The sequence below is a fragment of the Salminus brasiliensis genome, chromosome 2 (genome assembly GCF_030463535.1).
Source record: "Salminus brasiliensis chromosome 2, fSalBra1.hap2, whole genome shotgun sequence".
NCBI lineage: Eukaryota > Metazoa > Chordata > Actinopteri > Characiformes > Bryconidae > Salminus > Salminus brasiliensis.
In genome coordinates this window covers 15870225-15898023 of record NC_132879.1, presented here as the reverse complement: position 1 = coordinate 15898023, position 27799 = coordinate 15870225, and the positions used below count along the sequence as shown (strand labels likewise).

Sequence of the window (27799 nt, the reverse complement as noted above, 5' to 3'; positions counted from 1 at the left end):
TGGGCATGTAACTTACTTGCAGAGTGGACGCAGCTGAGTCACTGGTCTCGGTCAGCCCTGTACTCCTTGGTATACTGGACACAATGTATCGCGCACCCTTTGGCACAGGCTGCCTAACTACCAGCTTTCCTTTCCTCGTCTCTGCCAGAAACAAACTGTACCAGTAGGCATCATTGGACACCAGGGTGGAATCGGCGATGGTTGAGTTCCTCTCACTGATCACACTGTTCCTACATGGAGGAGCTGCTTTGCTGGGCTTAGGGTTCTGACACTTAAGTACGATGGTCACCAGTATGGTGATCAGTAAGAGAAATGACACCGATCCCAGTCCGATCACCAGATAGAGGTTCAAGTCTGAAAAGATGTCATATTCAGGCACTTCAGTCATGTCTGCGTAGGTTTTGAGAGCGGTCTCCACTGTGGACAGTTTGATGGTTACTGTAGCAGAGAGCGAGGGCTCTCCGTTGTCCTTGGCGATCACCACCAGCCGCTGGTGGCGCGAGTCTCTGTAGCTGAACATCCTCATGGTCCGGATCTCTCCGTTGTACTGGTCCAAACTGAATAAAGTAGCATCAGTATTTTGGAGGAACTGGTACGTGATCCGAGAGTTGTGCACTGAGTCAGTGTCAACAGCGATCACTTTTGCTATCAGAGTTCCTTTATCGGTGGATCTCGGGATTTTCTCCTCCACCACTGAGCCGTGCGCGCGCCATGGAGACACTATAAGCGGGGTGTTGTCGTTCTGGTCCATTATAATGATATGAACGGTTACGTTGCTGCTGAGCGGAGGAATGCCAGAGTCTCTGGCCTCGATGTGGAAAAGGAAATCCTTCTCCATTTCATAATCAAACGTCTTTAGTGCGTAAAGGTTTCCGTTCTCTGGGTTGATGGAGAACAGCATGGACATGGAGGTGTTCACTATTTCCTTTTCTATGATGAAATAGACTAGATATTGGTTTTCATGGAGGTCTGGGTCGTGTGCGGTGATGGAGCTCAGTAATTCTCCTGGTGCGTTATTTTCCTTCACCTGAATGGTGTAGAATGACCGTGGAAACTGAGGAACGTTGTCGTTCACATCCAGCAGTTCTAGAGTCATCGTTTCATTATCAGATAACGGAGGGGTTCCTCTGTCTGTGACGGTGAACGTGATGTCATATTCTGGAACCTTTTCACGGTCTAACGGTTCTGACACCAGGAGCTCATAATAATTATCAGATGACTCTCTGAGCGTAAAGGGCAGTTTATTAGATATATGAACATCTATTTGACCATTTTCTCCAGAATCTTTATCAGTTACACTGACCACTGCAATGACTGTACCTACAGCTATGTCCTCTTTAACTGGACTCGTAAAAGACTTAATAGAAATTTCAGGATGATTGTCATTCATATCTGTGATTAAAATTCTTACTTTGCATTTTCCTAACAAGGCATTCGCTCCTTTATCTGTTGCCACAATTTCCATGTCATAAATCCTAAAATCCTCATAATTAACCATTTGTTTAACTCTGATTTCACCGTTATCTGCATTTAAGCTGAAAGTGTCCTGCGTTTTCTCTGACGTATACAAACTATATGAATATTTGATTTCCGAATTTGACCCTTCATCTGCATCTGTTGCATTTAATTTAACCACAAGGCTTCCCATGGGTGAGTTCTCTGTTAGATATATTGTGTAACTGTCTTTATCAAACTGAGGGGCGTTGTCGTTGGTATCTAGCACGCGCACAATGATGCTAGCTGTGCCAGAGCGCGCGGGGACTCCTCCGTCTACAGCAGTGAGTATTAAATTATGAACAGCCTGTTCTTCTCTATCAAGTGACTTTTTTAGAATAAAATCAGTGAATTTTGACCCATCACGACCCGTTTGGATTTCAATGGAAAAGTGATCACTATCGCTGAGATAGTAGGTTTTTATTGAATTCATACCGATATCAGGGTCGACTGCATTGTTTAGTGAGAACCGTTCGCCAGCTGCGGTTGATTCAGAAATGTCTAAGTGCATCGTATCCCTTCTAAAATGGGGCGCGTTGTCGTTAATGTCAAGTATTTCCAACTCGATGTTAAACATTCGCACGGGGTTTTCAATGGTTGCATCCAGCTTCAAAATGCACGTCGTTGCTGATTTAGTGTTGCAAACATGTTCTCTATCGATCCTCTCTGTAATGAAAAGCTCGCCTGTCTCTTTGTTAATGTCCAGGTATTTCTTATTAGACAATGAATCCAGCCTTATCTTCCGTTTACTCAGTGTCTTAACATCCAGTCCAAGATCGGTTGCTAAATTGGCTACCACAGAGCCTTCCTCCATTTCCTCAGGAATAGAATAATGGGTAACAGCTGATGCTTCATTTAAGACGGAGAAGAACAGAACAGCGACAACGTACCTTTTCATCATATGACATCTTCTGCGAGCATCCATTGTTAAATATATATTCCAGTAAACATTATAAGTCAAAGTAATCGATGACAAAAATGAGAGTGACAAAGTCCCCACGAAAATGTGTACCGTTTCACTCCACCGTTGTGCAAAGCGAGGGTTTAAAACCAAAGAACCACTACCCTAACATTGAGGATAGTTCGTGGACGGTCGCTAACAAAGAAGATATGTCACCTCCCAATGACTGATGCGGCAACCAGTGCAAAACTTAGATGCGCGTTTGTTGGAAAACAGCGACACTGTGCGCATTTGTTTGCTCGATGCACCAATAAACTCATGTACATTGCTGCATGAAGGCTATGATTAGGACCCCATTATAACCACAGATATAATGTAACGAGTACAGTGTAACAGAGAATTAAAATTCTTATTACACCGTTGGGCTCAGTTTCTAATGCAGAATGACATGACAAAACATGAGACTGGGTGCACAGATAATAAGTACAAAGAAATTAGAAAATGCCTGTGTAAATAAAAGTAAAGTAAGGAAAAGTAAAACAAAGTTCAGGAGTGTATGCTGAGGGAGACCAGTCTGGTGTTGTAAACTACATCACATATGTAAACAAGTGTACATTGCAGGAATAAGTATAGCAGCTAGTGTTTAGGTATGGGGAACAGTACAAAGCTAATGCACAAAGAGGAAGTTCCAGTTAAAACAGAAATATACTAAAATAAGATGACCTTAAGTGAAAGACAATTGTTGAGGTATATACTCTTCATGTTTTGAAAATTATTATTAATTATATTATAGTGTCTTTAAGCGCCCCTACCTGTAAAGTAGATGCAGCTGAGTCACTGGTCTCGGTCAGCCCTGTACTCCTTGGTATACTGGACACAATGTATCGCGCACCCTTTGGCACAGGCTGCCTAACTACCAGCTTTCCTTTCCTCGTCTCTGCCAGAAACAAACTGTACCAGTAGGCATCATTGGAGACCAGGGTGGAATCGGCGATGGTTGAGTTCCTCTCACTGATCACACTGTTCCTACATGGAGGAGCTGCTTTGCTGGGCTTGGGTTTCTGACACTTAAGTACGATGGTCACCAATATGGTGATCAGTAAGAGAAATGACACCGATCCCAGTCCGATCACCAGATAGAGGTTCAAGTCTGAAAAGATGTCATATTCAGGCACTTCAGTCATGTCTGCGTAGGTTTTGAGAGCGGTCTCCACTGTGGACAGTTTGATGGTTACTGTAGCAGAGAGCGAGGGCTCTCCGTTGTCCTTGGCGATCACCACCAACCGCTGGTGGCGCGAGTCTCTGTAGCTGAAAATTCTCATGGTCCGGATCTCTCCGTTGTACTGGTCCAAACTGAATAAAGTAGCATCAGTATTTTGGAGGAACTGGTACGTGATCCGAGAGTTGTGCACTGAGTCAGTGTCAACAGCGATCACTTTTGCTATCAGAGTTCCTTTATCGGTGGATCTCGGGATTTTCTCCTCCACCACTGAGCCGTGCGCGCGCCATGGAGACACTATAAGTGGGGTGTTGTCATTCTGGTCCATTATAATGATGTGAACGGTTACGTTGCTGCTGAGTGGAGGAATGCCAGAGTCTCTGGCCTCAATGTGGAAAAGGAATTCCCTCTCCATTTCATAATCAAATGTCTTTAGTGCATAAAGGTTCCCGTTCTCTGGATTGATGGAGAACAGCATGGACATGGAGGTGTTCACTATTTCCCTTTCTATGATAAAATAGACTAGATATTGGTTTTCATGGAGGTCTGGGTCAACAGCAGTTATAGAGCTTAACGAAGCACCGGGTGAGTTATTCTCTGTGACAGATATGCTGTAGAATGTCTGTGGGAACTTGGGTGCGTTATCATTAACATCCAATAGGTGCACAGTAACAGTTTCATTATCAGACAGTGGAGGAGTTCCTCCATCTGTAACTACTAAAGTGATCTCATATTCAGGAATACTTTCACGATCTAACGGGTCTGAGACTAACAGCTCATAGTGATAATCTGAAGACTTATTCAACATAAATGGTAAATTATTGCTTATACTCAGGTTAACTTTACCGTTATTCCCAGTGTCCCGATCGCTCACACCAACAACGGCTATCACTGTGCCGACAGGTATGTCTTCCTTCACTGTGTTCTTCAGCGATTTAATGGTGATTTCTGGATAGTTATCGTTCATGTCGGTGATATGCAGTGTTACTCTGCACTGATTGGAGAGCGGAACAGGGCCATTGTCTTTTGCCTCAATGTGCATTTCAAATATTTTCATGTCTTCAAAATCAATTGTGCCTTTAACAGTGATCTCACCAGTTTTTGAATTTAATTTGAACATGTCTTGGGTTTTCTCCGAGGTATAAAGTGTAAATGAATACGTAATGTCCGCGTTTGAGCCTTCATCTGCATCGGTGGCGTTTAGTTTGGTGGCCAGAGTTCCAATAGGAGAATTTTCGCTCATGTTTAAGGAATACACTGCACGGTCAAACTGAGGGGCGTTGTCATTCGTATCCAGCACACGAACAATAATGCTGGCGGTGCCTGAACGCGCAGGGACTCCACCATCCACAGCAGTAAGGATAAGATTATGTACAGCACGTTGTTCTCGGTCTAACGCATTTGTAAGAACTAAATCAACATATTTAGTGCCATCACTGCCAGAGTGAATATCTATCGTGAAATGATCATTATTGCTAAGTTTGTATGTATTGACTGTGTTTGCCCCTACATCCGGGTCTAGTGCATTGGGCAAAGAGAACCGTTCACCCGGTGGTGCAGACTCAGAGACATCCAGTTCAACCCTATCCATTCTAAAATGTGGAGCATTATCATTGATATCTGTGATTTCTAATTCAATGTTAAAAATACGCAACGGGCTTTTGATGATGACATCTAATTTCACGAAGCAGGATGTTTTACCGTGACAAAGAGACTCTCTGTCCATTTTCTCAACAATATAGAGTTCTCCTGTCCTTTTGTTTATTTCTAGATATTTCTTGCTATGAACAGTGTCGAGCTTTACCTCCCGTTGTGCCAGTCCATTTACGTCTAGTCCTAGATCTGACGCTAGATTTGCGACGACAGCCCCGCGCTCCTTCTCCTCCGGAATAGAGTACCGTGTCACAGACAACCCCGTCCTCCATGTTGCCAAAAACACAAAGAAAAACGGCTCCCAGCTCGTCATAATCGCCCAAAGCGTGACAAACACCCTATCAAATCTCAGTTGTTTATATTGTTTAAGTGAATCAAAATGCGTTTTCTTTCAGTGTCTGCTATTTTAAAGTCCGTGTGTTAACGAAACAAAAACACATATGCTCTGCAATGCTCTCAGCGCAAAAATGACGAGTATAGAGACTCAGAGACCTGTAAGAAATGCAATGCCTTTCCTGTAGAAGAATCCGCTGCTGTCATTTACTGGCCAACAGCGACGCGCTTAGACCGTTGTAAGAGAAGTGCAAGAGAAAAGCCTGATGGCTGTGTCAACTCTTTTGTTGCTTATGTATTGTCATAAAATGAATATTAGGAATGTAGAAAGCACTATTGTTAAGCGCGGGTTGTGTTTTCAGCACTGCAGCCGCGGACAGCGACACGCCAAGCATAACCATCAATTAACTAAACATTAGCACAAGCAACAAGACTTTTTTCCTGGATAAGGACTGAACATAATCATGATCTGAATACCAATGCCATTGATTTTTTTTGAACATCTTGCTACGATTATTTCATTTATTCACTGACAATGTAGCATTTACATGACTTAAAATTTATCAATACGTTTCTTTCGAAAAATAGTGAACTTAAAGAAAGCAGTTGTGTTCGACACTTCTTTCATTTGCAACCACTTTTAAATCATGTAATTTTGTCTTTGAATTGCTATTTTCTCCCTTTACAGTAATGCATGCTGTAAATGCACAGTAAGTAATTTATGTGCATTTATTTACACAGAATATTTACATATGTTATGTATCATTTGTACCAAAACTAGTAAACTTCAATTGTTTACAAGTGGTATTTATTTATTTATTTATTAATTTACTTACTTACTTATGTACTTACTTACTGACTGACTTACTCAGGTACTTTTTTTTTAATAACAAAAGAAGCATGGTGCCTATACATATGAAGCTAATATATAAGCTAAAGAAATATCAGGGGAATCCAAAATCTTAAGAAATGGTTCATCCATTCAATTCACAAAATTACTTCAAACAAGAAATGTATTTGATTTACATGTTTTATTTATTTTAATTAAATTAAGTAAAGCTCAATCTTTTATTGAGCCTCTGAAGTTATCAAATATAAACAAAATATTTTTAGCCAATGCTAATGCACAGTAAGTCTGTATTTTTACAACATAAAATATCGGAAACATAAATGTGGCCTGTGCAAAGGTGTGGACACTGTAGAATCTTTAGAGTAAGTACTTAGTAAAACCCCCTTTGGCAGAAATTTGGATTGCAAACACAGTTGTAGCAGACTTTCAGTTCTTGTAGTTGTTTTGCCCACTCTTTTTTGCAAATGGCCTCTAGTTTTGAGAATGGGCTGCACAGCATGTTTGGATCATTGTCTTACTGTAGAAACCATACTCAATTCAGTTTTTGTCTTTTCACAGATGATTTGCTATTTGCATCCAGGATTCCCAAAAGCACTGGATGAAGAGAATTCCAGAGAACACAGTTCCACTGTTCCACAGCTTAAATCTGGAGGGTTTTATAGCCCTCTAGACCACAACTGGCATGAAGCATGATGTCAATAGCTTCATGTTTATCTCAAATCAAATCAAATCAAATCAATTATTGATGTTTTTTGGCATGTTACATGATGTGTAAAGGTAAGTGAAAAACATAGGTGCATCGTTCCTCACAGTAGTGCAAAAAAGAACACATATTTACAAAACAGAAATACCGAATATTTACACATTAACTTATACATATACACACATTATACACATTATTCACACATTATATGAACTTTCTATTTGCAATACTGCACTGGTTAAAGCAGTTAAATATACAGGTTGGATATATTCTGAATGTTTACATTATTTACAAAAGGTATCGGATGGGTGTGAGGTCAGGTGTAGTGTGGGTGGGGAAAAGTCTTTTTGTTCCAGTGAGCCCTATTGAATTGTCAGTACTTCTCTACAGGGACTAGACAAGTTGTGTGTGGTGCATTTTCACATGTTTGTCAGAAATGGGTGCAGCTTCTATCTTTTCAGTATCTTTACTGATTGTGGCCAAATAACTTGTTTTCAGAGCACATCTGGCATCCATAGATGTCCTGTAGCATACTTTAAACAGTGATTTTTGTCTCAAGGTCACAGTTAACATTTATTTCCTATAATTCCTTTGTGATTATTATGTTTGTGCAAGCAGCACTGCACAGTGGAATTGTGCACCACCACTTCTGACTAAGCTAAACTTTCCTGCAGTTATAAAGGTTTTTAGCAATTTTTACTGTTCTCTCTGAGAGTTTTCTTGGTTCTCATGATCTGATCTTGACTTCTACAGTTCCCTTGGACAGCAATTTTTGAATACCACTGCAGTTATTTCCTTGATGCATTCTTGTGCCTTGTTGAGATTGATTACTTTTGTTTTGTTTTTTTTCTGATCCTAATGCAATTGCTGAGAAGCCAAATAGTTGCTGCAGAATGTTCAAAGAATCAAATAGGTTATAAACATTGGGGTATTTTTTTTACCAGGCAGTTCCCAATTACAATTAGGCCTGATTGGATAATTGAGGTCTGAGACTGTGTCAAATCAATCTCAACCCTTGCAACACTTAGGGTATTTTTTTTCTCAGGCCACATTGATTACATTTTAATGGTTATAAGTAACCAGTGTGCATTAGGATTAGGATTGGTTGTGTCTGGTTAGCAACTGTATTTTAAATGCTAAAGGAAAAAAAAGAAAATGGTTATGGCCACACAATAACTAACATTTAAATGTACTTTTAATAAATGATTTAGAAAAGATCTTACATTCCCTGCTGACTCTTGTTGATGTAAAAACACATGATATTTGAAATATGCCAAATTATGATGAAGAGAAATTAATCAGCTGCTTTAGAGGTAGATCACTGTAAGAGCTAAAAATTGAAGAAGATAAAGGGTTTGCAATCAATACTAACACAACCACTAGAAATATTAGTAAGATATTATATTGCAGGGTTTTTTTGCTCTTGAATACTTTCCAACACATCAGCATTCAACAGAGAAAATTTACTGACCAGAATGTCTGTGGTGCAAACTGCTAACAACTATTTACTATAATGATATGATCACAGCATCAGAAAATAGAGATTCATCTTTTGTTTAGTTTATAATTAAAGATGCAATAGCCTCTGTGCACTCAATATGATAAGTTTTGGCTTTATCATGTACAAAGCATATATATCCAGAAGACTGGCAACTTTGTGTATAATGATTTTTCTTTTTATCAAAAAGTTTAAAATAACTTTTAATAGCATTTCCAGTTCTATCCACAAGGAAAAATATGGTGTCAGTAAACATTTTATTAGAACATTTTATTTGGCCAAACTGACCCATTTATGCTTTCAAAAAGTACTTGTAAATGTTTCATGTTTCATTCATAAATGTTTTCATGTTTCATTGTGCAACGGAAGGTAAAGTAAAAGTCTTTGCATGTATATTTGTTTTTTGTTTAATTAAAATACATTTTGGTTTAGTATGAAAACACTTTTTCAACCTATACTATTTTTTTAACCTATACTACCTAAAACCACTAGTGCACCAATACGTATTCTGACATTTGATATGAAATCTTAAAAAAAAATAAGGATTAACTTAGGAAAAAGATGTTTATATATGTCTCAGACATCCGGAAGTGTGTTTGTGGTTATATTATAAAATATTCGTCTGTGAAACTCCCTTTAGAGGCTTTAAACTTTGTCTGGCTATCACCACCGATCATTACCAAACTACTCTGAATTAAATGTTTCCTATGAATGGTAAACTCACACCAAATTACTTTTACACATCTTAACAACAACTGTAAAAAAAACTGTAAAATTCCTTTGTAAATAGGTTAATAATAATAAAAACTGTCTTTACTTAATACTTAACTTAAATGTCATCATGTTCATCTCCATGATCAATCTTAAATAATTTTATTGATGATATTATTGAATATTGATGATTATTGATCAATTTTCTTCATAAAAACAAAATAGTTAAATTAAAAAGAGGAACTGTGTAAACAACAGAAATAGCTCTTTTAACTGTTTTTGTGAAAATACGTTTTGACTGATTTAAATGTGTAACACAGCTGACCTCTAGTGGCTGATTTCCAAAATAAAAGAAAGTCTTTTTAAAGCTGCTTATAAAAAAACAGCTAAGTATGTATTTGCTGTAATTAAGATAACAACAACAATAATAATTTTTATTGTTATTGTTTAATTGGCAGCTCTGCAATCTGTTTATCTGTGCTTGTCTGTTCCAGGTGTAGTCTGTTTCTATGGTTGAGCCCACACTCTGTTGCTGGTTGGCTGGTTCCAGTTCTCCATTTCTCATTAGGACTGTGTAAGGACAGCAGCATGCAGACTTAGAATTATTGTGATTTGCTCTTCAATTGTTATAAGTGTGCCTGGCCTTTGCCTGTTTTGTACTTTTATTTTGGAAAGGTAAGGTAGTCACTCACTCATTTACTGACACTCATCTGTTGGCTCCAGATTTAAAACACAATGCTCAATAAGTAAAGTTGCACGTATTTGTCACTGTACAGCGAAATGTGTCCTCCGCATTTGACCCATCTGGTAGTGAACACACACACACACACACACACACACACACACACACACACACACACACACACACACACACACACCCAGGCCGCCACTGCCCCTACTGGGGAGTTCATGAAAATTCAGTTCATGAAGTCTGAAAATATAGTAACCCCTGAAGGGATGTTGTTAAAGCATGTTTATGTACTTGTGCCTTCTTTGTGTAACACTGCTTTCTTAAAATCCTTCAATTTGGTCATGTACCGAATACACAAATATTATATTGAACAAATTTATAATCCAGAATCCTGAACTAGTCTGACTATCTTGGAGGACAAGGAAACCACCTGTTTCCTGGAGTTAGGCCTCCACAGAATCAAAGTAGTGTAGCATTGTTCTGAAAGCAGAGAAGCTGTGTTTAAATGCCTGTATGTGGACCCATGCTTCAATTCCTCAGCCTCAAAAGACAAAAGTTACATGTTCATTTGCTGTTATTAGATAATGTCAAGTAGTTACTGAACAATTAGCAGTTACTAAATAATAGGCTTTGAAATAAAACGATCCGAGAGGCAAGTGGTTTAATAATCTACACCTTGATCCTTATTGCAAAATAGAAACTGAAACAGAAACAATTTTGGGTTTGTTGTGTCAGCCTGTTGTGTTATTCCAAATTGCTCTCTTGAAAATGTTTTTTGTTGAAAAATGTCTTACAGGAGATTGTTCAGAGCTATCGGTGTCTGTCTCCAGTTTCTGGTGAACTGTCACAGTTTTTAATAAAGCAAATCAAATCTGAATCACAGTGGTGAAGCAATCTTAATCAGGTTACCCAACAATAACCACTTCATAACAGAACTCTAAATTTCTCATCCTGTCACCTCTGGAATAGTGGCCTACGGAGAGATGAACTTCGATTTAGAGAAGTGTGTGAGCACCACAGAGACCATTTCCATCATTATCGTTTGTAGTCTGAAAGCACACGTGGCAAACCTAATTACCCCTCTCAATTGGGCGATACACATCTATTGACATTTTGAACTCATTTCCTGTGGAAATTAAAATGGAAAGGGCACCGGTGCTTTCAAGATTGTGTCCAGGTGTGGCATTTTGAGTCTAAGTTCAATTTCCCAGCGCTTCCTTCTGTTTCCCTGTGTTTAATTAAAATTATATATCCAAGATGGAGCTGTGTGTTTGTGTAGTTAATGAACTGAGTACATTCTCCACAGGCATGAAGAGCAATGCAGATTCTAATGTTCTAGAGATGCCTAAGGAAGATTTCCCCCCTGAGAAACAGTTTTTCATTAGAAATTGTATTCCAAAACAGGGTGAATCCAAACAGGGTTATTTTGGTGGGAAAATGTTATATCATTGGTTAATCCTTTAAACACTGTAGGGAATGTATGTGATTCAACATTTCAATTCCTCACTCTTGCTCTGACAGAATCTACGTTTCATTCTAATAATTTATAGTAGATACTGAATAATCAATTGTGAAAACTTAGTGAATTTAGTGAATACTGAATAAATTATAGTAATTACTGAACAAATTATACTGGATACAAAATAATTCTTAGTGGGTCCTGAATAATTTGTAGTAGTTACTGATAGAGTTACTCATAGTAGATACTAAATGTATTATGGTAGATAGTAAATAATCCAAACTGGATGCTGAAAATGTATAGTAGATACTGGGTAAGACTAAATAATGAGGCCAAATCTGAAAGAGTTACTGTTTCCATCAATGTAATGTCACTAAGCAAGTACACACAAAGTGTTCTTTGAGATTAGTTATGAAGTTAACAGCTATATACCTCAGGACAAGACTGAAACTGAGGACTGAAAAATCACACACTCTTAATTACATCAATTCTGCTACAGTAGAACATCATCATTTTAGTAGCTCAGCAATGTGAAGTGACTTTGTTTCTTTCAGACAATCAGAAACACAACTGATTCAGTCAATTATTTCAGAAAAAAATATTTTTAATCTCAGAATATACAGTAATGTATGCCCTAGTCTGAAGTAATTTACCTGTGTGAGTCAGTTACCCAGTGTGCATACATATCAACATTGTTCCTATTGTTCACTGAACAATAATCATGTTGAACTTACTCATCAGTTACAGTGAGCAACCAACCAATCAAAGGCTAGAGCTGTTCTGCTAGAACAGAAAATTCACACTGTGTGCCAAGGCCATGTAATGCATACATTTAGGCTTATGTGATTGTCAAATTAACAACGGTAGCAAAACATGTAATAATCAGAATTCTCTGTGTAAAAATATGAAATGTTCATTCTGTCACATTGAATCTCAAAATAATTCTGAATTATGCCAGTCAGTTCTCAATTAATTGTTGTGTCACTTTGTGACTTTCAAAGCCACTGTGGCCAATATGGTCTAAAGGAACAGTAGAAAACAGCATTTTTATGTCATGATTCACACAGAAGAATATGCCCACTCATTTTATCCAAGACAAGCCCACTTTAGCAGCCACATCAAACGTCTTACAGTCATGACACACAGAATGATACAGATTTACTTGAATTCCCTTTCTTTTTTTCAGTACTCGTACAACAAAAATGGACTGATGGGTGGATAGTGAGTCTGATAGTGAGCCAATTCTTTGAGCCAGTGCTGGATTTTAGGGCCTCTTTATTCAGGCCCATGTTTAATGTGCCACAAACACACAAATGTGACAGAAATCAACCAAAGGGTGTTTCTTTTGGTTACTGAAGCAAATAGAGTCATGGGAAGCAGACCACAAAGAGCAGGAACATAATGCTGCTATAATACGAGACTGGTTTGGTTTAGAAATATAGGCTCTGCTTTGGTCGGAGATCAGAGAACTCTCTGATCTTCTATTTTCTTCTTCCTCGCAATTTCTTTTTGACATAGGCTATTTGCTCCTACAAGCTTTTTGCTTCATCACATCTCAGCTTTGTCCCATTTTTTCTCTCTATTCATTATACAGGTCATTATTGATGACTTCAGTTCCTGTGTCATCTCGAGAATCGTAACTGCTGGGAGAGATGAACTTGCGCTTCTTGCCGAAGGTGGAGAAGGAGTTGTGTACATCGAGCTCACTGCGGTGGCTGGGCCGGAGGGTGCAAAGTGCGGAGGGTGTGCCAGGGATATAGACATTGTGCTGGTAGTCGGGTGGAGGGTGGCTGTGCGGATGAGCTGCAGGCTGCTGCTGTTGGGGGTTGTTTGTGGGAGTGTAGCGGGGTGTCCATGCCCGCTGGGGGAGGCCTGTTGCTGGAGAAGACATCCTATACTCTGGGTCAGAGAGAGCGAAGGGAAACAAGGAGACATTTTTCAATTATTGGGAGTATTAATTATATTGACGCACCCTTTGGCAAACAAAAATGCTACAAAGTTAATGTGTGTGCTCTATGTATGGGGCAGTGGTGGCTCAGCGGTTAAAGCACCAGGCTATTGATAACAAGGTTGTGGGTTTGATTCCCGGGCTCAGCAAGCTGCCCAGGCACTGTTGGGCCCTTGTGCAACCCTCTCTGCTCCCTGGGCGCTGGAGTTGGCTGCTCACCACTCTGTGTGTGTGTACTCACTGCCCTTAGTTCACTAGTGTGTGACAATATCGACATTAGTAAAAAATATTAACATTTCTACATTAATTCTGCATGCTAGCTAACTTTCTTGTATACTTAATTGGCATTGTAAGAAAGTAAGACCACAAATTCAACACTTAATAATAACATCAGCTGCTTAAACTCTAAGCTATTACTGCAAAAGTTATCTAACTACCACACTTTACATATGCTGGTTACAGTAAGGCCTTGTTGTAGTCTGTCAATTCAGTGTACAAGATTATTTACTTCCATGTGGTAATATGGCATTTGGGTGGAAACAAACACATTACAGGTAGGCAATACCAGCTTAGACCTGGAGTTCCTTAATTGAGTATGAAAATTTATGTAATACACACTTGGAACCTAACAGGGAGGGGACTTAAAACTATTAACTCTCTCTCTTTGTCCTGTCAGGGCTTCAAATATTCAAAGGAGAGAACTACACTGTGTGCTTTGCTAGCACAATTTTATTCACTACAGTATAAAGCACTACAATATAATTTGGGAAGACAATTTGAAATACAGACTTGTATTAGGTCTTACCTCTCATTCTCCCAGTCCCCCAAGTCCAATACTGTCCAGCAGCAATTGGACTGACATAGTTTTCAGGATCATTCTGCATGGCCTTCCTCATCAGACTGCCATCCATATTTATTGAATTATAGCTGAAGAGACATCACAGGGACATGCTGATTGTTATGTCCATAGTAGAGATTCTACTGTAAAAAGGCAGCTGTCATTTCATTTACTACGCTGCTTTTCGGTAACAAAAATAGTTCCTTAAAGTTTATAGTTCTTTGCTGTGTCTAGTACAACAGATAGCATTTAAAATAGATTAAATATCATGATGCAAAAGAAGTCCTATGTTAGAAATACTGTTATGTTCTGATGTGTAACACGCTTTAATTGTGTAACACTATAATATTGTCAAATTGTCCATCGTTAAGTGAGGCTCATGATGAAAACCTAAGAGTTTAACATACATTCGTTCTGCATGGTGTACAGTATGACTGTTATGAATATCACACCTGTATCAACCAAGAGACAACATGATGTCTGACAGGAACCATGAATCATGACTTAATGCTTTTTAAGAAATATTAAAATGTTCCTCTAAACATTCATTTAAAATGTTACATCTAAATGTTTCTGCACCACACATAATAAAGGTAGATATTAAGATAAGAAGTATTTGTTTGTTTGAGTGTTTTACCTTTTCAAAGAGGATGTTTGGTTCTTGGTGAGAGCCCAGTCTGTGTTATCTTGCTTCAGCTGCAAAACAAAAGATAACTTGTCACTCTCTGAAACATTAGAAACATCTAAAATGTGTACAATAGTAAACAATAGCAATAAATCTAATAATAATTAAAGGTTTGTCAAATTTAAAAAATATATATATACAGAATATATGTTTTCTATATATGTACATTCTTGGAGAGGGGCACACCCTCACTGCCCCCTCACAGCACAGTATATATGAGTGTGTGTGTATATATATCACAGGATATATGAGCAGTCAGATATCTAACCATACCTGACTGCTACATTAGTATGCTATGCTATGCAGAAAAAAACATATTGTAGCTATAGTTACACAATTAATATCAAAATATACATAATAATGTTTATAAAGCACATGGATATGTTTAATAGGTATCTTTCTGTAACTTTGCCCCCTTTTTATTTTAAGCATTAGTATCTTTATTACCACTTTTGTTGTCATTCCTGTTGCTGTTATTGGCCTTTTATGTTGTTATTGTTACTGTTACTGTACAGTCCAGCCAATAAAGCTACATTCAGTCTGAAAATCATATGTAAGAAAGTAAGAAAAACAAAAACATTAAGTATTACAATAAATAGTGAAGCAGTGAGATATTTCTCAGCTGTGAAATCGTGCCTACTTGTGGTGAAACGTGGGAATGGTCTTTCTCTTTGTGTTCTCATTTGGAGGTGGAACTTTATGCCTCAAGCAAAGGCTCTTGTCATTTTCTTTTCCTTTTCATGCGCCCAGACGCAGTGGGGGGAGGCAGAGTAGGAGGGGAAGGCGAGCGCGACCTAAAGCAAAGCCCTCTCATATTTGTCCCGCGTTAATGGTGGGCCACGCGGATTCCACGCTCTATTAATTCACTTAGACCCCTTAACATGAGGAAGACCATGTAAGCGTGTTATTAGCGGAGTTTTTTCAAATACCTTCCGAAAGCAATTAAACCACCGCCGGGATGAAACGAGACACGATTTTAATCTTCAAAGGAAATCCGCAGCAGGCAGGAAATTAATTAAAAATAATAATAAGTTTAATTGTTGAGCGGATTAGACGTGTTTTAATTTCTTGCTTTATTTTAGGAACATACCATTCCCGTGCGTTTTAATAGCAGTTCTAGTGGGACTAATGCGAACATTTTTTCTCCCTAAAATAAGAACAGAGTGAAAGGAGCTTAATGCAGAATAAAAGTGAAATCTCGGTGGTGGATTCTTAGGAAATCTTTACAGGGGTGGATTAACCAGTGATTAAACAGGCATTATTCCTAAAATAAAGATGTTAATCAAAAATGGGAACGGAGACTGATAAAATTCGCTATCAGTTAAACATCAAAGAAAACTTAGGTTCAAATAAAGTGTTTAATAACCTGATGCTTATATTAATAGTCAACAGTCAACATTTTTTCACATTTAACTTTCTACAGACTAATAATAGTTCTTTCTAGACGTTTCTCCCTCTCTCTGTCTGCATGCCTGTCTCTCTCAGCAACATATTTTTCGTCTTGCTCCTTCTCTCACAAGAACACTCCTCTCTCTCTCTCTCTCTCTCTCTCTCGCTCTCTCTCTCTCTCTCTCTCGCTCTCTCTCTCTCTCTCTCTCTCTCTCTCTCTCGCTCTCTCTCTCTCTCTCTCTCTCGCTCTCTCTCTCTCTCTCTCTCTCTCTCTCTCGCTCTCTCTCTCTCTCTCTCTCTCTCTCTCTCTCTCTCTCTCTCTCTCATTCACCAGTTCACATTCCGCGGGGATAAAGAAGGTCCCGAATCTACAGGCCTGACACGTCCGTCTCTCCTCCTGCTCTCGCTCCCTCACGCGCTCCCGGTTCTCAGTCCCATTATGGTCGAAAACAGTCCGCGTCCTCGTGTCATTGTGCACCGAATAATGGGCACATCGTGTGTATGCGCGTGCGTACGTACGTGCGTGTGTGCCCTTGAGACAATGTTGACGAGGGGTATTTTGTGCCTTAACTGAACTGACTACAAGACACAATACTCAGCCACAGGTATTCATCAGACCTTACTTTCTACTTTTCAATAAAACAAGCAATCTCATGAAAGCGCTTCCGGTTCCAATGGACGTGTTTTTTTCTTTCTGTCTTCTTCCGAATGCAGAGAAAAAAATCACCTTGAGCTGCCGTTTGCAGAAATGCTCTCTAGCTTTCAATCAACTTCATTAACATCGCCTCCAATCTCCTGAGAGCATAGACACTGAATATTTATCGATTATATAGGAGAGAAAATGCAGTCTAAAGCTCCCATGTTGGTCTTATTTTCACTCCAGTCGTCTGAAAAATGTCACCTTGAGGTATTCAGCTGTCTACCACAGCATTCCAAAAGCAAAAGCATCAAAATATGCATGTCTTTGGGAAGGGTCGTGCCAGGAAACAGAAAAAGAAGGTCTATAGCTCCGGATGAAAGTGATTACCCGCCAAACACCCCCACCCCCCCACACACACACACTCTCATTGGCTTTCAATCAAGTTCATCGATGTCACCTCGTTTCTCCTAACAGCACATTCACTGAATGTTTATCGACCAGCTGACAGAGTTATTATGGTGGCAATGTCGCTGATCCTTCTGGTTTTACTGAAGGTGTAAAAACACACGGTTATTGATGTACATCAGAAAAAGAATACATAATTCACGAACGTGTAATTTGTCACTAAACTAACAGATTTATTGTCATTTTAAATGTTCTGCTCTTCCCCCTCCTAATGGGAGGATTGTAACAGTCCAACACTTTCAGAAACTTTTCTTATTTGCTATTCAAACATATATACTCAACACACCACTGTGAATCAGCCCCATTCTACACAAAACTCACCACTCAGTACAGTCCCATTATACCTAACACTACCTCATAACACTAAACTCACCACTCAGTACAGTCCCATTATACCTAACACTACCTCATAACACTAAACTCACCACTCAGTACAGTCCCATTATACCTAACACTACCTCATAACACTAAACTCACCACTCAGTACAGTCCCATTATACCTAACACTACCTCATAACACTAAACTCACCACTCAGCACAGTCCCATTATACCTAACACTACCTCATAACACTAAACACACCACTCAGCACAGCCCCATTATACCTAACACTACCTCATAACACTAAACTCACCACTCAGTACAGCCCCATTATACCTAACACTACCTCATAACACTAAACTCACCACTCAGTACAGCCCCATTATACCTAACACTACCTCATAACACTAAACTCACCACTCAGTACAGTCCCATTATACCTAACACTACCTCATAACACTAAACTCACCACTCAGTACAGTCCCATTATACCTAACACTACCTCATAACACTAAACTCACCACTCAGCACAGTCCCATTATACCTAACACTACCTCATAACACTAAACTCACCACTCAGCACAGTCCCATTATACCTAACACTACCTCATAACACTAAACTCACCACTCAGTACAGTCCCATTATACCTAACACTACCTCATAACACTAAACTCACCACTCAGTACAGCCCCATTATACCTAACACTACCTCATAACACTAAACTCACCACTCAGTACAGCCCCATTATACCTAACACTACCTCATAACACTAAACTCACCACTCAGTACAGCCCCATTATACCTAACACTACCTCATAACACTAAACTCACCACTCAGTACAGTCCCATTATACCTAACACTACCTCATAACACTAAACTCACCACTCAGCACAGTCCCATTATACCTAACACTACCTCATAACACTAAACTCACCACTCAGCACAGTCCCATTATACCTAACACTACCTCATAACACTAAACACACCACTCAGCACAGCCCCATTATACCTAACACTACCTCATAACACTAAACTCACCACTCAGTACAGTCCCATTATACCTAACACTACCTCATAACACTAAACTCACCACTCAGTACAGCCCCATTATACCTAACACTACCTCATAACACTAAACTCACCACTCAGTACAGTCCCATTATACCTAACACTACCTCATAACACTAAACTCACCACTCAGCACAGTCCCATTATACCTAACACTACCTCATAACACTAAACACACCACTCAGCACAGTCCCATTATACTGGGCTAACATCATCCCATGTGGCCTAACACACAGTTCCATTTCACCTATATATAATACAGATATACTCATAATACTTGACATGCAACTGTCCAACCACATAACACAGTGTCATCATATCTAATGCTTTGTCAATAATATTTCATATATTCCATAATACCATATAGTTCATAATATCATATGTCTCAAAATACCCAACACATAATTCCATTTGGCCTAACAAACAGTTCCATGATACCCAACACATGATTCCACAGACCCATAATAGCTGTTTTATCATATTCTCATATGCCCTAACACAACTAACATACTGTCCCATATGTCTCAACACTGCCCCATTATAACTAACAGCTCCTACTACCCAACACACAATTCCATATAGTCCCAATATACAATGCACACACTGTCTCATAACACACTTCATTATCTGCTCTACCTCGTTGGGTGTCGTGGCTCCGTTGTTCACTGTTGCACCGTGGTTCCTCGCCACGTTGTTTCTCGCGCCTCCGGGACTGCACGGCTTCAGGAACATGAAGTCGCTCTTTGTCGATTCTGGGGTCAGACACACTTTGTAGCAGTACGGCTGCTGGGCAGCTCCGGTTCCAGCTCCGCCGGCGCCGCCGTTTACCTCAACGCAGCCAGTGGGCACTTTAGCCCCGGTAGAGAGCTGCACGTTCAGGTTGGACTTTTTGAGCACGTCGGTAGGAGGAGGCTCGTCCTCGAAAGCGCAGCACGCGGCGCTGCCGAAGGAGGAGAGCGAGTCCCCACCGTCTTTGTAACACTTAAAACCGGCCAGCACGATGATGGCAACGAGGAAGATGAGCGAGACTGTACTGAGCGACACGATGAGGTAGAGCGCGAGGCTTGAGGGGGGGCGCGCCCCGCGAGACGGGTCGCCCAGCTCAGAGGGTGACGCGGGCACGCTGTCCACCACAGACAGGACGATGGAGGCGGTGGCCGAGAGCGGAGGCTGCCCGTTGTCCCTGACCAGAACCACGAGTCTCTGTCGCGCAGCGTCTTTGTCCACGAAGCGGCGGATGGTTCTGATCTCGCCGGTGTATAGCGCCACGCTGAAGAGCCCCGGATCCGTGGCATGTAACACTTGGTACGAGAGGCGCGAGTTCTGTCCGGCATCCGCATCCAGTGCCGTGATTTTCGCCGCCAGGTATCCCGCGTCCACCGAGCGTGGCACCACTTCCGTAGCTGCCGTGCCGTTGGTGGGCAGTGGCGACACGATGACCGGAGCATTGTCGTTCTGGTCCAAAACGAACACATTGACGGTTACGTTGCCGCTGAGCGGCGGGAAGCCCGCGTCCTGCGCGCGCACGCGAATCTGGAAGTTGCGCAGCCGCTCGTAGTCAAAAGAGCGCAGCGCGTACACGTTGCCGTTGTCCGAGTTGATGGACACGTATGTGGACACGGGCATGCCCTGAATCTGACCCTCCAGGATGGAGTAGGACAGGTACGCGTTTTGGTTCGAGTCAGGGTCGAAGGCGGTGACAGAACAGATAGACGCGCCCGGCGCGTTGTTCTCGGTCACATACACTGTGTAAGAAGGCTGGAGGAAACGAGGCGTGTTGTCGTTTATATCCGCCACCTGCACGAGCAGTGTTTTACTTGTGGATAGCGGCGGCGAACCTGAGTCGCGCGCCGTCAGCGTAATGTTGTACTCTGCTACGGATTCCCTGTCTAGAAGGTCGCTGGTCACGAGAGTGTAGTAGTTCTTGAAAGAGGAGTGCAGCTGAAACGGCACGTTGCCCGGTATCTGACAGTCCACTGCTCCATTCTCGCCCGAGTCTCGGTCCGTCACGCTCACCACGGCGATGACAGTGCCCGGCGGTGCGTCCTCCTGCACTGGCGTGGACACGGAGGTGAGGATGACCTCGGGCGCATTGTCGTTTACGTCCAACACGTCCACGAGCACCTTGCAATGCACGGCCACGGCGGATGGACCTTTGTCCTTGGCCTGCACGTAGAGCTCGTGCACGGCGGATTTCTCGTAGTCCACGACCCCCTTCACGCGGATCTCCCCGGTGTGCGCATCTACGCTGAAGAGCTCGCGCACTCTCAAGGGCGCGTGGCCGCTGAACGAGTACACGATCTCGCCGTTCGCGCCCTCGTCCACGTCCGTGGCGTTGAGCTTAAGAACGAGCGCGCCTCGCGGCGCGTTCTCCACGAGGCTGACGCGGTACACCGGCCGCTCGAACACGGGCACGTTGTCGTTGGCATCCAGCACGGTGACGGTGATCTGCGCCGTGCCCGAGCGAAGCGGCGAGCCGCCGTCCACGGCGGTCAGCACCATCTCGTGCATCTTCTGCTGCTCGCGGTCCAGCGAGGACTCCAGCACGAGCTCGGCGAACTTGCTGCCGTCGTTGCGCGTCTGGATATCCAGTGCGAAATGCCTGTTCGCGCTCAGCAGGTACGAGCGCAAAGAGTTTGCGCCCACATCCAGGTCCTGCGCACTCTCCAAAGGGAAGCGCGAGCCTGGTGCCGCAGACTCCGTGATCTCCAGGTTAAACTCACTCCACGGAAAGCTCGGTGCGTTGTCGTTTACGTCCAGCACCTCGACCTCCACTCGGTACAGCTCCAGTGGGTTCTCGATCACCACCTGCAAGTGCAAGAAACAAAGCGGGTTCTGCTCGCACAGCTCCTCGCGGTCGATCTTCTCGTTCACGAATAAAATCCCGTTCTCCAGGTTCACCTCCAGGTACTGTTTCCTCGCGCCGGACACGATCCGAAACCGCCTGGCCGAGAGTTTGGCCACATCCAAGCCCAAGTCCTCGGCGATGTTGCCCACAAAGGCTCCGTGCTCGAGCTCCTCAGGGATCGAGTAGCGGATCTGCGCGAGCGCGCGGTCCAGTGCGCACACGCACACAAGTAGGCAGAGCAGTGACCCAGCAAACGTCCATCGTCTCCCCACGAGCCTCTTATCCATCTCCGTGAAGGCTAAATCTTCAGATGAACAAATGCATGCTGAGCTCCGAGAGATAAAGTATGCCCGTTCTATAACAACAATACTACTACTGATAATAATAATAATAATAATAATAATAATAATAATAATTGTATTACAATTAGAAAGTTAGAACATTAAAAAAGACTTAAAAATCTCCAACGTCCTTCTGTGCGTCATGCATCAGAGAGAAAGTACACCGTGCATGTGCATTCAGCAAAGTTTGCAGGAGCCGTCGGAGAGGTACCTCGCGCGCAGCTTTACGGTTGTGTGTGCGCGCTTGCGTGAGGAGGCTGCGCTTTGATTTTCCAGCGTATTAGGCATTTTGAGGAACTGGACGCGGGGAGGGAGGGGTCGGACTTCGGCGGGTTTCTTATTGGAGGATGGCGACATAATTACTGTACCGATACGGTTAACCCTCTCTTTGCCGCGCTGCTCAACAGTGCAGAGGAAAAAGTTTATATCAAACAGAGAGACGAGGTCTGACTGAATGGAACCTTTCCTTATACTGTAATGTGAATGTGAAGGCACACTCTAGACACTTACCATTCTTAAAATATGCACACAATGACATATACACCGATCTGCCACAACATTAAAGCTACTAAGAGGTGAACTGAATAACATTGAGGATCTCGTTACAATGGCACCTGTCAAGGGATTGATATTTTAGGCAGCACGCGAACAGTCAGTTCCTGAAGTTAATTAGTTGGAAGCAGGGAAAATGGACAAGCGTAAGAATCTGACCTACTTTGACAAGAGCCAAGGTGTGATGGCTAGACGACTGAGTCAGAGCATCCCCAAAACCATCATTGTGATCCATGGATCCCCAGCCTCACAATTCTATCTTTGTATAGTATATTACCTATGTCACTGTTGCTTTTCAGTACTAAACAGAACCTCTGCTGAGAGTTTCTAGGAATATGAGTGTGTATTGAGTGTATAGTAGATAGAAGAGTGAATGTATAGTAGAGTGGTCACCTTAGTGACTTGTGTTTGTTAGTGTCTAAACTTAGAGATATCTTTTCTATTCTATCCATATCTTTTATATTTTCCATAGCCTATTCAAACTAGCAGAGGTTATCCTTGGGTAAATAGTAAAGCACTTTTGTAAGTCGCTCTGGATAAGAGCGTCTGATAAATGCCTTAAATGTAAATGTAAATAATAAGCACACGCGCATTTGGGCTGTCACATATAATGAGTACCTCTGTAAGATACCGACACTGACATGTTTCCTTCTAGTGATCCGCCTGAAGAGATGTTGATTTAAGAATGGTGACTTATGAGATTAAACATTAGGAGGGTTAATGTTTTGATGGAGCAAAACGAAGTCGTGACACATGTTCACCAGGATCTAATCTTTTATTTTCAAGGATAATCCCTCTGAGGCGGGACATAACTCTTTCTCTCTCTCTCTCTCTCTCTCTCTCTCTCTCTCTCTCTCTGACTGTCTCTCTCTCTCTCTCTCTCTCTCTCTCTCTCTCTCTCTGACTGTCTCTCTCTCTCTCTCTCTCTCTCTCTCTCTCTCTCTCTCTCTGACTGTCTCTCTCTCTCTCTCTCTCTCTCTCTCTCTCTCTCTCTCTCTCTCTCTCTCTCTTACACACACACACACACACACACACACACACACACACTTAGTCACACATTCCAGTTCATTATAAGGCCACGAGGGCTAAAGGATGATGTCCTCCGCTCGCCGCTCCTCTAACGCCTCCACCTGCCGTGGAGAGAAATCCTACCGCGCGGGTTTAAATAACGACTGTGCGCAATCTGTTTGCCAGAGTTAACCTCAAGCAGATGGTTAAGCCGCAGCAGAAATGATTACATTTCTGAAAAACACGAGTTCCACCGCTCTACGCTTCTCCTTCTTCTCTCTCTTTTTTAATTAACGGAGTGGGGGATTAGCGGCGTAGCTATCCGGGATCAGCCGTTCTCCAACAGCAGAATACAAATGTTTCCTGAGGAATAATCCGCGGACTGCACCGGCGAGGTCACGGTGCCGCGGACATTAACATGCTTTACACGAGTCTTTAACGTTCACCGAGCCTGGGTGTCATTACTTTTACCTAATTACGGCCGATTGCAAGCACGATGTCAAGAAACTTCATTAGTTCTCTGTTTTCTCACTGATAGATGTGAGATCTATTGCTTATTCCATTTATTTCCCGTTTCCCACCTCCTCCACTTTCCAGTTTAATTAAGGCTTTACAAATCTGCATGACATTTGGCTTGAATTTGAGACCTTCTTGGAGTACACAAGCAGCAGAAGGGAAGACATTATGCTGTTTTGTCGTGTTTCCACAATGAATGCTCAATGCTTTCAGCGCTGCTCAATCAGTCCAAATATAATCCTTGCGCGCCATCTAGTGCATCTACCAAACAGTCACACCTTTCAAACTCTCCCACATTCTGAACAATAAAGGTGCTACAAAAGGTTCTTTGAGAGATGGCACCAAATAACCAATTATTGAGTCCATAAAAAACATGCTTTTAAAAGATATGAGTGTGAAGAACCATTGTAAAGGTTATTTAACCTCTCTTCAACAAACATGGTTCTTTAAGGAACCAAAAGAGGTTATTCTATGGCACCACTCAAAAGACCGCTTGTGGCACTTCTACTGACTGAAAGGGGCATGCAAAGGGCAGCAGAGTCTTAGTTGTCTTCCATCTGGGATACACCATTGATTGAAGTTTGTAATCCACATATGTATCAACAGGAAAAGAAATGTTCGCTCTCACGCTTTTGTTTGGATTTGTTTGGGAAGGAGCAGTTAGTAGTTAGCAATAGTAGTTGATCTATATGAAAAAACATTTAGGTGGGTCCTGTTGGAGTCATTAGATCAGATAATTACTATGACTGGTACAATGCCCAGGGAATATTTGCCTATTTTACAAGACCAGGTGCTCTTTATGGCGCAATTACAATGATCTGTGTTGTTATTTATAGACTCACTAAATCCTGTTCTGAAGGAAAAACTTTCATTGGTAAACTTAGTTTCTGTTACTTTGTCTACAGAAAAGTGAAACTGCCAAACTTCAGGGGTCACCCGTTCTGTATTGGGATTCACAGATTTCATTTTCTTAATTACTTTACAAACTTTATAAGGTTCTGGGTTGCAGAGTAACTCTCTAAAATGACTACAATTACACTCTCTAAAATGACTAATTCCTGTAGACTCGATCTTTACATGAACGGTGATTTATCAGTTACCCGTCCTCAGAACAGAACTGCTTTGACTTTCTACGGTCTTAGACTGACATCTACTGGGCCGAAACAGTACCGCCACGTGGAGTTGGTACTGTAACAACACGTTATTTTTTAAATATGATGACTACATGAACAAAAACGTGACTTTATGACAATACGTGAGACAACTGAGGTATAGACTGTACAAATGTGAAAGAAAAAACAAAACGCCAGACATCGCCGGTGGTTCGAACCCCGAAGCCCGCGGACCATGGGATAGAGTTGCGTGTTAAGGAAGTAACCACTTGGCTAAACTGGCGCGAGTGTGCATGAGACATTACACTGACTTGACTACACACAACCTGCGAGGAAGAGGCTGTCGTTTAGGACTTGCAGACATTAGTTTGGGTTATTCAGTACAACCACTCCGAGATTACACTTGAAATGAAATATATACATATATTGATTACGAATATCTTAATCATCCAGTGTACGGGTCTCGTATTATTTCAGAGAATTCAGCTGATTTAAAAGCAAAGGGTGGCGCTACTCCCTTTAAGACTGTGGATATTCACGTGTTTGCTGTTACTGTGACAGGTAGGTTGTGTGGGTTCTCATCAGATGGCAACTGCTGCTACTCACACACATTTATTGGAGGGGGTGCTTTTCTTCCCCATGTGTCTCTTTAGCCAAACGCTGGAAAGGAGCGAAAGGGGGAGTACAGTGAACTGGTGGGCGGGAAGGGTGTAGAGATGCACGTTTCCAGGTGGCGCGCAGACAATTATCCTCAGGTAATATAATGGGCGCATATGGGGTCCTTCGACAGCGCACGCGTGGTTGGGGTAGAAGGCGTTGATGGGGCGTGTTCAGTGAAAGCTCTTAAAGCTCTTGGCAACTTTGGGGTTTCTTGTTTCTATATCGGCGTGAACTTTGGGAGCCGATAAGAACGAGGTATTTAAAGGGTGTCGCGACAAGGAGGCTGTTGCGGAACTCTCTCCTCTCGGTCGGCTCTTTGAGTGTTGACGATTGTTCCGCTCCTTCTTATGATTATTAATACCTGATAAATAATTACCAATTATTCCTTATCTTCATTTTTTTTTTTTTAAACAAGTCGTAGTGTGTACAGACTTTTTAAGCCTGTTAGCCCTTCGAAGGTATTTATTTATGAGGTGGTAGGAGGAATTGCTGTGTTATTTTAAGCCATGCAGTTTTTTTTGAACAATCATTGAATATTAGGCAGTGCACTAGTGAGGGGTTGAATTTAAATGATGTGCTGTTTCAGTTGTATATCCTCACAGCCATGTTTGTTTTAATATTAGTTATTAAATTATACAAGACATATAGAGCAGGGGATATTGCATAGGAACTACTGCACAAGCACAGGGTGGCTCACAATATACATACATATACACACACACACACATATATATACTTGCAAATGTATTGTTACTTTAATGATATTGTGATTATTAAAAAAAAAAAGATGGTGAAAGTAATATTTTTGGATAATATCCAGCTTTACCATTATTCGTCATCAACTGTAATGTTGGGGTCTAAATCAGATGATATAGTTAATAACACAGTTGGTGAAACAAGATGCTCAAGGAGCAAAACTTTTTTGCACAGTGTTTGCACAACTATTAGCACATTCTCAGCCTTACATGTTTTGCAGAACAGTAAACACAAGTGAAGACACGTGGGTGCTTAATTGGAAACTCACTCGGGTGTAAACACTATAAAAAGGCATGAGTGCAGAACAGAGGAACAGATAATATATCAGGGACATGCATCTTTCCACCAATCTGCTTTGGTCCTAAACTGGTTTCATCTGGGTTCACAATTTGCAGTCCAGTACTTTCTAGGTTTTGTTTTATTTTGGTTTGGTTTGTTGTTTCCCCGAATGGCAGTGGAAGGAAATTGAACGTTTACAGTCAAGTAGGTTTTATTGTCATTTCAACTACATGCCGAGTACACAGTGAAACGAAACATTTCACGTTCCTCCAGGACCATGGTGCAACACAGACACAGTGCATACAAAACACAAGTGCAACACAATACAAGTGCAGACAGACAACACAACACAATACAGACAGAATAATAAATAATTGGTGGTAGTGTGCAAATTATGCAATGTGTAACAAATATTGAGTCCAGTGAAGTAGTAAGGTTATTTGTGCAAAAATGCTTCCCATTTTATTGTGAGAGAGAGAGAGAGAGAGAGAGAGAATGTAACAGAAAAGACATCAGTTCAGATTTTCTGTGTATAGCCTGTTTACTATGGACTGTGGGCCAAATCCAATCATAAGCAAATATATGATGTTTAGGTTGTTGGTTTGTTTTGCTTCATGCTTTCATTTTTGTCTCCAAAAATGTTTTTGCTGTGTCTATGTACTATATTATGTTAAGAATATTTTATGCTTTGATTTTCAGTGCAAAATGCTTATAGACCCTGCAAAATCATACGTGTATTGACTGATGTTACAATGTGGAGTGGAAGTAAATGTTTTTTTTATAAATGTTTAGTTCTGGTCTTGTGTGTTGTGTTTAGTTATTTATGTATTTAACATTGACCTATCTTAATACCATCAAA

The 27799-nt window shown here is 41.4% G+C and overlaps 3 protein-coding genes and 1 long non-coding RNA gene across 8 annotated transcripts in view; 1 reads left to right on the top strand and 3 right to left on the bottom strand.

Annotated features, from left to right (window-relative positions):
* LOC140545513 (protocadherin alpha-C2-like) overlaps window positions 1-2628 on the bottom strand; it is a 32317-nt gene extending 29689 nt beyond the window's left edge. For both annotated transcript variants that reach the window (XM_072668330.1, XM_072668296.1), the window contains exon 1: window positions 17-2628. In XM_072668330.1, coding sequence (XP_072524431.1) covers window positions 17-2419 — 2403 coding nt within the window. In that variant the 5' untranslated portion in view covers window positions 2420-2628. The remainder of the gene's footprint in view (window positions 1-16) is intronic.
* Window positions 2629-3162: 534 nt separating this feature from the next.
* pcdhb (protocadherin b) lies at window positions 3163-5412 on the bottom strand. The gene has a single exon (XM_072668414.1). The coding sequence runs from the start codon at window positions 5338-5340 to the stop codon at window positions 3178-3180; it is 2163 nt and encodes a 720-aa protein (XP_072524515.1). The 5' UTR covers window positions 5341-5412; the 3' UTR covers window positions 3163-3177.
* Window positions 5413-7014: 1602 nt separating this feature from the next.
* On the top strand, window positions 7015-14886 carry LOC140545502 (uncharacterized). Its single transcript, XR_011978267.1, has 3 exons — window positions 7015-7227; window positions 9857-9936; window positions 13107-14886. It is a non-coding gene; the product is annotated as an uncharacterized lncRNA (long non-coding RNA).
* LOC140545471 (protocadherin-10) lies at window positions 12106-22306 on the bottom strand. Of its 4 annotated transcripts, XM_072668292.1 has the most exons (4): window positions 19505-22306; window positions 14936-14994; window positions 14266-14387; window positions 12106-13411 (listed from the first exon to the last, which is right to left on the bottom strand). In XM_072668292.1, exons 1-4 carry the CDS (start codon window positions 22001-22003, stop codon window positions 13092-13094), a joined length of 3000 nt encoding a protein of 999 aa, XP_072524393.1. In that variant the 5' UTR covers window positions 22004-22306; the 3' UTR covers window positions 12106-13091. The 4 variants fall into 4 exon arrangements, 1 of the variants encoding a protein (XP_072524393.1); XR_011978264.1 differs by lacking the exon at window positions 12106-13411 and having other exon boundaries at window positions 14348-14387; window positions 14936-17987; window positions 18040-22306; XR_011978265.1 differs by lacking the exon at window positions 12106-13411 and having other exon boundaries at window positions 14348-14387; window positions 14936-18351; window positions 18508-22306.
* Window positions 22307-27799: the final 5493 nt, after the last annotated feature.

Bases quoted from the DNA above. Each gene is read 5' to 3' on its own strand.
- pcdhb (XM_072668414.1), bottom strand. From the start codon at position 5,340: ATGGACAGAGAGTCTCTTTGTCACGGTAAAACATCCTGCTTCGTGAAA.
- LOC140545471 (XM_072668292.1), bottom strand. From the start codon at position 22,003: ATGGATAAGAGGCTCGTGGGGAGACGATGGACGTTTGCTGGGTCACTG. The intron at 14,995-19,504 runs GTAGAGCAGATA...TTTGTTTTGCAG, and splicing joins GAGCCACGACACCCAACGAG to CTGAAGCAAGATAACACAGA. The intron at 13,412-14,265 runs GTAAGACCTAAT...TCTCTGACCCAG, and splicing joins GGGGACTGGGAGAATGAGAG to AGTATAGGATGTCTTCTCCA.